Source organism: Corythoichthys intestinalis, chromosome 1, assembly GCF_030265065.1.
Source record: "Corythoichthys intestinalis isolate RoL2023-P3 chromosome 1, ASM3026506v1, whole genome shotgun sequence".
Lineage (NCBI taxonomy): Eukaryota > Metazoa > Chordata > Actinopteri > Syngnathiformes > Syngnathidae > Corythoichthys > Corythoichthys intestinalis.
In genome coordinates this window covers 12,437,478-12,446,208 of record NC_080395.1, presented here as the reverse complement: position 1 = coordinate 12,446,208, position 8,731 = coordinate 12,437,478, and the positions used below count along the sequence as shown (strand labels likewise).

Sequence of the window (8,731 nt, the reverse complement as noted above, 5' to 3'; positions counted from 1 at the left end):
TCTGGCGGTCCGCTATAATTATTTTTAGACACAGTAAACAGTCTTTCCTCATCACCCACAGTATTAAAAGTCAAAGCTAAAAGGCAAACGGCACGAACAAAGCGCATTCTCGGCGGCCGAAGTAGAACCGTAGGTGAAGGCGGTCGTCGTGACGATCCCAAGCCGAAAATGGCACTTATCGGGCGGCGGCGTGAGAACCGGACAAGACAGTGGGTCGCTGCGTGAGTGAGTCCGGTCGGAAAACGGCTTTCGAAAACGGCGGCGGCGCACTGCTCTTCATATTTGTTTTCTGTGTGATGAGTGCTCTTCCTTAGTTCAAAAATACTGCACGCACTCTGAAAATGAGAGCGCCACTGCCACCCACTGAGTGGATGCGCAAGTACACTTTATTCCAGTACGGCAGAAAAAAAAAAAAAAGCATGTTCCCCGAGGTCACATGCGCCCCCCCTGGCATCGCTCTGCGCCCGCGCCCCACTATTTGAGAAGTACTGGCTTAACCCCACTTCCAATTTGCAAACTTCGTTTTAAGGAAAAGTAGATCCGTTAACATGAGAGTGATTACATTAAATTGTATAAAACGCTTCTCGACTTGCCTTTAAGATGCCTCAAATAACTACTGACTGAAGGCCAACGCAATCCCGAACATCAAGTCAAAGGGTAGAGCCATGGAAATTGAGGAGAGGAAATCCAGGTCACGACAAACAACTGAAAAACAAAAGGAAATGAGGGTAAGATAATGATATTTGTTGTTGTATTTTTCATGCAATACATGACTTCTTTGGATGTGATAGTGATCAATGATTGCACCGAATCGATTATTGATCACCCCTCCCCCTCCACCGCGCGCTTTTAATGTTTGGTTGTTTGGTACATTACTTACAAAATCCTCTCAGGCTAAACCAAACTACTATTTCAGTATCAAGTTAACAGTTGTAAACAATAAAAGTAGTAGTTGATTAACCGTTGAACTATTTAGTTCGAATAATCGAGTAATCGGATAAGGAACATAAAAAATGTAAAAACCTGAGCTGAGCCTCACACGGTATATGTATATATAAAAAAAAGGATCTATGTACAACAAAGAAAAATTGGATAACTTGCATCGCAAAAGTCTGCAAGCTTAAATGCTATAAAATGCTAACGCTTTTTTACAATGCTTTTAACAAATGGCCCAGACACACATTCCCACAAAAAATGGCTAAATATACCTTTAAACTAAATTACAAATGCATTAAATAAAATCATTAGCTCAAACAAAAACTTAGCGTATGTTGGTCTTAACAGGGAGCAGATGTGAAATGAGGTAGACTATAGGGCCGTGTATCCACCCAAATCAATAGAAATAAATGCAAACACTTTCAAAACAAACCATTACAAGGCCACTTTAATTAAACAAATACTCGAAGCAGCAAAATTTTATTTTGATCTTTTTTTCTAACCAAATACGTGGGTTAATCGATTAATTGTTGCAGCACTAATTTGAAACCAGAGCATTCGCAGTCATTCTGTCCGATTTTCGGGGCCTTTAAAGGTCACTTGCTGTTCATTTACAGGTCATTTCCTGTTGAGTTTGAGTCACTGCCTAATCATTTGGGTGTTCTGTAACTCAAAATAAACAGGAAGTGACCCATAAAATACCCCAAAATCAACAAGTAAATGACTTTAAAGTGCGTAGGACACGAGAAAAAAATTGGTGTAAATATGTGAATTAGAATCATTGTTTGAGACGATTCGACTATGTACAACAATTTAGCAAAGCGCAGATGACGAGAAATTAGTCTTTTAATCTGCCGGTTAGCCACGCCTACCATTACAGGGCTCTAGCATCCCCAAAAGGTGGATGACGTCAGCGAAGTCACGATTTCATCTGATTTAGTATGCAGCCCATTGAGAGGGAATTATTCACAACGAGGAAAACACGACGAAGAGAGCCGCAAAATGTCATTGTTTCAGTCTCTCTACTCCAATATTTTTACAGGATATTCTTTTTATCCAAGTATTTCCCCAAAAGCTAAATAAATGGTTTGAGAAGGACCAGTCAGCTCGTTGAGGAGGAATTATTTAGAATGAGTAAAATGTGACGAAGAAAGCCGCAAAACGTAATTGTTTCAGTCTCTCTACTCCAATATTTTTACAGGATATTCTTTTTATCCAAGTATTTTTCCCCAATAGCTAAAGAAATGGCTTGAGAAGGACCAGTCAGCTCGTTGAGGGGGAATTATGCAGAACGAGGAAAACGTGACGAAGAGAGCCGCAAAATGTCATTGTTTCAGTCTCTCTACTCCAATATGTTTACAGGATATTATTTTTTTATCCAAGTATTTTTCCCAAATAGCTAAATAAATGGCACGGTCATGACAAATAACTGTCTTGTGCTAAATGCAATATGAAATAATAAAAATTCATTTATTCAAGACGACATGGCAAAATTACTTCACAATGGTCAAAACTGTCGACTTCACCTTTACTGTCGCACCTCCCGAACGATATTTTATGCCACCTAAATCGGGTTTATGTCATTTCCCTTCCCCGGCTTCGGAGAATGTAAACAAACCAAGAGGCGTGACAGCTAGCCGACATACTAACCCGAACCGAGTGATGTTTCAAAGTCTTCGAAGCGGAAAATCCCACATAACTAGCCCGGATAATTTCACATGACAACTGGGTTGTCGATTGTCTTTGCCAATCGGCAAACCGCCCAGCGGAGAGCAATTTAGAGCTAGCTCCTAGCTTCTATGGACAGAGGAGCTCGCCGGGGAAGCAGCTGGACAATGACCGCTGCCAATCAATGACAATGACATATTCAAACGTATGTAGTCCTTTATGGGCGACAAGCCGCCGGTCGTCGGCCGTGGGGACAAGAAGCATGTCAGCCACAAAATGCAAGCCACCTACATATTAAAATGATCCCAGTATTTGACATAATACAAAACACGATGTTTACTCACTTCCTCGTAAGTCCCATGGTCCCACAGTAGTAGGGCTTGTTTTGGCCAATATCCACTGGTGAATGGGAACCTTTTGAAACCCCAAAAAGGCACACACGCCTCTCACTACTACAGCAAGATTTTTCTGCAGCCATTTGGCTGGCGTGATGAGAAAAATATACGTATTAATCCGCAAAATCAGCTGAATCCTTAGTCCTTCTCATACAACAGTACGGCTGTATAGTGAAGAGGACTCCTTCCTCCGTACACGTCACAGCGCCCTCTTTCTCAACTCAAGAATGTTGCTGGAAGTCACTCATTTTCATGGCGCGGGATTCAAAAACTAAATAAATATAGCGATCGCTTCCACACACATCCAAGCGGTTCATTTCATTCAGGAGCATAAAATACCCCATGTATTATGAAATAAACATGCTTTTTCGTGTCACAGGCACTTTAAATGTCCCAAAATTAACCTCATTGCCTGGCATTGACTGTCAATGACGGCCATAGACGTTCAATCCGTTTGAAGTGGGAAGGATGCCACCCTCCCAGTTCAAATGGATTGGACGTCTACTAGTGATAAACTCATTCCAATTCCACAGCAAAAGCTTGTTTTTCTGTTTATTGGTTGTTTGTAGAATATCCTAGAATGTTTTCCTGACCAATGTATCGATAATCGTTGTATCGCCATATCGTCAGATCATCGTTATCGTGAGCTTTGTATGGCAAATCGTATGGTATCGTGAGGTAACAAGAGGTTCCCACTCCTAGTTGTGTGTGTGCTAGGGGTGCAACGGTTCAGTTAGCCCACGGTTCGGTTTGAACCTCGGTTTTGGGATTACGGTTTCGGTTCGGTTTGCGTTTTGCATTTTTTTAAAGCTGCCTTTATTTTGCGTTTTAAAAAAAAAGAAATAAACACTTAAAATGTAAACATTTTCGACTGTTAAAATGCCTCTTAGCTCTTTGGCTAGTGTAGTGACTGACTACTGAAATACACACACAGTAGTAAAAAAGTTACTTGGCAAAGTAACTGGTGATACCTTTCATGTTTTTTTTTTCCATTTAAAAAAAAAAAACTAACAAACCCAAAAACACAGTAACCTTTGCAATGTTTGGAGGTCATTTAATGTTGTGAATCAACCGTTAAAGTTGATAAAATTGCTCCCGTTTTTGCATTAGTTCCCTTCTGTCTACTTTCGACAGGTGAAAATTTTAAAACTGTTTCATCCTTTAAAGATAGACTCAAGTCAAGATTTTGCCGATTTAGGTGTATTTTAGATAAAAAGTTGCTTAGGTTCGCTCGGAAGGTTATCTACAACAGAGCCTTTCTGAGAAGTTTACTGCTCTAAAATGGCGGCTGTTTACTAACGCTACCAAGTCTGCCATTTCGCATGTAGTTCTATATGCCTGAGATATCTAGGCGTAGATTGTATGTTGTCGGCAGGGGTCGCGTTAACCGAATATTTTCCGTCGTTGACCGTTTTTTTAAAACGGTGACGGAAAAAATTGAAGTCCGTCCGTCATTTTGACAGGTTGCAATTCACACCCCAGACCACAGGGTGGCGAGTGAGCATATTAATTAGCTATTGTCTCTCTTAATGCATGACGTTGTTGGCTATTCTGTCAGAATATTGTAGCGTCACCGGGGTCTGGCGGCGGCACCGTGATTGACACATCAACGCGAGGTTCTTATTGGTGCACCCGGTGTGCCAGCGCATCATCCAATTGGTGGACTAGATTGCCGCCTGTGTATAGACCCCAATCACATGACGTCAAAACTCCGCCCCCCTGACTGGAGCCGCAATATTATCCGTCAGCTCGTCGTGTTTACACATTACCGCTACGTACATGCCTCCTATTACGGCGTGTTTTTCTGCTAGTGAACATTAATGATCAAAATGGTGAAGGCGTGTGTGGCGGTTGGTTGCAGTAACAGAGAAGATAGACGGAGAGACTTGAAGTTCTACCGTATTCTGAGAGACCCGAAGTGGAGAGCGAGATGGACTGCTGTAATTCGACAAGTAATCTGGGCACCAAACGATCGCCACAGACTATGTAGTAGTCATTTTATATCTGGTAAGATGCATTTAATATATATTTAGAAGATTTTGGGCTGACAACCACAATTAAGATCATTGTGTGACGTGGGTGATTGGGGTCTATATAGTTGCCTCTTTTTCTTTGGAGGCGGAGTTGTTGTTTTGTTGGTGTTGTTGGCGGTAAGCAGAGTAAGAAGAGGGAGAAAAATACCACGACTTCCGTGTCTAATTTTTCGCCGCCAAGCAAGCGTTACAATATTAATTAAAAATGAATGAAAACTAAATACTATTGAATGCGTCATCATTATCATTTTAAAAATTTAAGTGACGGGTAAAAATAGATTATGACCGGATTTTTATGACCCTGTCAGTCAAAATGACAGACAACGAAAATGTCTGGCGCAACCTCTGGTTGTCGGCTAAGTCAGGTAATATTGGAGCCACCTAGCCTAGCATCGCGTTTGCTACAGCGTCTCAACAAACACTCTTCACTCTCCGAGTCTCTGACTTTTCCTGCGTCATTCAACCAATGCATTGTCTCGTTGCAGAAACGGTGACCAAATCCGAATGGATGAAAAAAAAAAAACGAATGCACGAAAAACGTGCAGATTTTGAACGTAACGTACGGCGTACACATTTAAAAATGAGTGCTCAGTTGCTCACTTGTACAAATTACGACGAGACCGTACAATTTGACAGGTATGAATTATAGTGGACCGTCACAGTTAGGTAGTAGCACTCTGTAGCACGGGATGTCCAACTATCAGTGGTCAGGGCGAAACTATGTGCTTTAGCGAAATCATCTTCGATGGCTTTGCTTGCCATTTCATAAATGTCGGGGATTACGTTGTTGGAGAAATATGTCCGCGAGGGAACAATGTAACGCGGGTCAAGCGTTGCAAATAAATTAACGACGCCCGCCGAGTGTTTTCACTGGTGTCATCTTTGGGGTTGTCCTACCCTGAGAAAGTGATATCTGTGGGTGATGCCGGCTGAGGTGCCGAAGTCATGTTATAAAAGTGTTGCCATTAGCATAGGGAACAAGCGCTGAGCAATGCTTGCAAATTGGTTTTTTTTCCCAATATTTTCTCTCCCTCCTATTTTCTCTCCCACCGCATTGTAGTCCACGGGGAAACCGAAATGTTGCCACCCAGCAGATTTGAAAGAAGCCAGTGCTTCCTCAAAATTCGGTCTCTCCACTCCTCCGCTCGCCATAGCTTTTTGTTTTCTTTCTTGTTGCACTTTCACTTCGCTCGTAAGCGAGAGAGGGCGTTACTCGGCTTCTATTACACAGGTGCTTGACAGCGATCCGCCATTTACTTGCGGAGCGGGAATTTCTCCACAGCGGTGCTTCACGTCACACACAGGCACACAGAGCTCGATCAATTCATTCTACAAGCGTTCGGAATACATTAATTGCAAAACCGAAAAGGCGCAGTTCATAAAGGCGTATTGAACCATACAGGGCGAACCGTACGGTTCGGCTTTGAACCGCAAACCGTTGCACCGCTAGTGTGTGCGTACACTGTTCTTCTCATGTGCAAATACGTTCTTCTATGTATGTAAATGCGCTCTTACTCGCAAGTCTCGCGGAAGCACTACCTGCTCTACGCTTCCTACACCAAAATAAAAGTATGCATCACAAAACAAAAGTTAACAATATTTAAAAAGAAAAAAATAACTAGAGACTCCAGTGTTGTGAAGTTGAAATTGCGTAAATAGCGTACGTCCTAACCCGGGGACTACCTGTATTTCTCTCCATATCTGTGATGTCAGCTAATCACAGGATTTTTTTTTTCTCACCCAGTGTCCCACAGATGTCAGTGTAGAAGATCTACACCATGAGAAGCACGATCCCCTCCACGTTAAACAGGAAGAGGAGTCCGAGATGCCGTACATCAAACAGGAGGCAGAGCCAGAGACCCCCGACATGAAAGAAGAAGACCAGGAAGTTGAAATCCACAAGTTTCCAATGGGTGTTAGTGTGAAGAGCGAACAAGACGAAGGACTGAGCGAAGACAGCGGAGCAGCTAACCCTTTGAGCGACAGCTCATTTCAGCACCTGACAACAAAAGGAAAGGGACAATCGCAACCGGACGGCGTCTTAGCTCCGCTTTCAGACAGCGACGACATAACGTCACACTCTTCTGGCTTTAATACTGATGAGGAGGATGATGACTTTGACCAAAATGCCTCAAAATCTTTAAACGAGTCATCATTAAAAAAGGACACAAAGGAATGCGTGGTTGGGAAACAATTCACCTGCACACTTTGTGGTAAAAGATTTTCTCGGAATTTTACTTTAAATAGACATAAGACCATACACACTGGAGAGAAGCCTTTTGCCTGCACACTTTGTGATAAAAGATTCATCGATAAGGGACGTTTAAACAGACATACCAGAAACCACTCTGGAGAGAAGCCTTTTGTCTGCTCACTTTGTGGTAAAAGATTCACTGTGAAGACTAATTTAGAAAGGCATAAGCGTACACACACTGGAGAAAAGCCTTTTGTCTGTACATGTTGTGATAAAAGATTCTCTGATAAGAGAGATTTAAACAGACACACAAGCAGACACACTGAAGAGAAGCCTTTCGCCTGCACACATTGTGGTAAAAGATTCTCTCAGAAGACCGATTTAGTAATGCATGAGCGTACACACACTGGAGAAATGCCTTATGCCTGCACACTTTGCAGTAAAACATTCACCGAGAAGAGACTTTTAAACAAACACACAAGAAGACACACTGGAGAGAAGCCTTATGCCTGCACACTTTGTGGTAAAAGATTCACCGAGAAGACTAATTTAGAAAAGCATAAGCGTACACACACTGGAGAAAAGCCTTATGCCTGCACACTTTGCAGTAAAAGATTCACCGAGAAGAGACTTTTAAACAAACACACAAGAAGACACACTGGAGAGAAGCCTTATGCCTGCACACTTTGTGGTAAAAAATACTCCACAAAGGACAATTTAAACATACACACAAGAACACACACTGGAGAGAAGCCTTATGCCTGCACACTTTGTGATAAAAAATACTACAGGAAGGCAAATTTAAACATTCACACAAGAACACACAGTGGAGAGAAGCGTTTTGCCTGCACACTGTGCGATAAAAGATTTTCTCGGAAGGCAAATTTAGAAATACATAAGCGCAAACACACAGAAATACATAATGATTACATAAATGATATGAAATGACAATAAAGAACGAAATGATATTTCACTGGAGAAAAGCCTTTTGCATGCTCACTTTGTGGTAAACGATTCGCTCAGAAAGGAAATTTAGTAATGCACACAAGAAGCCACACTAAGTAAAACGGTGGCGTTACCCCCCCCCCCCCCCCCTATAATTTTTTTGGCTACCCCCACTTGCCACCAGCATTATTAGAGGTGTGCAAAATTTCCTATTCTTAGATTATTCGTGATTCAGCCGTGCAAGATTCGAGAATGATTCACAAACATCCAAATTCTGATTATGGAAATATGTCAAGTAAAGCGGAACTAAAACACAGTCATCGCGGTCTTCAGGGGGTACACGGGTAATGACAAAGCTCAACTCACGGCTCCAGTTCACCTCATGTCGCTAGATAAAAAAACAATAATACCTGACTGCTGCCGACAGCCGCTACAAACTACGTCCACATCATGCTACGGTAGGTAATAGAGATCATATGTATTTAGAACTATATGCAAAATGACAGACTCAACGGTGTTAGCAGCACATGTATTGAAAACTAAATGTGAAATGACAGACT

At 42.0% G+C, this 8,731-nt stretch overlaps 1 protein-coding gene across 1 annotated transcript in view; it reads left to right on the top strand.

Annotated features, from left to right (window-relative positions):
• LOC130916764 (uncharacterized) overlaps positions 1 to 8,174 on the top strand; it is a 39,208-nt gene extending 31,034 nt beyond the window's left edge. Inside the window, exon 7 of the mRNA XM_057837759.1 lies at positions 6,777 to 8,174. Coding sequence (XP_057693742.1) covers positions 6,777 to 8,174 — 1,398 coding nt within the window. The remainder of the gene's footprint in view (positions 1 to 6,776) is intronic.
• The last annotated feature ends 557 nt before the right edge of the window (positions 8,175 to 8,731 follow it).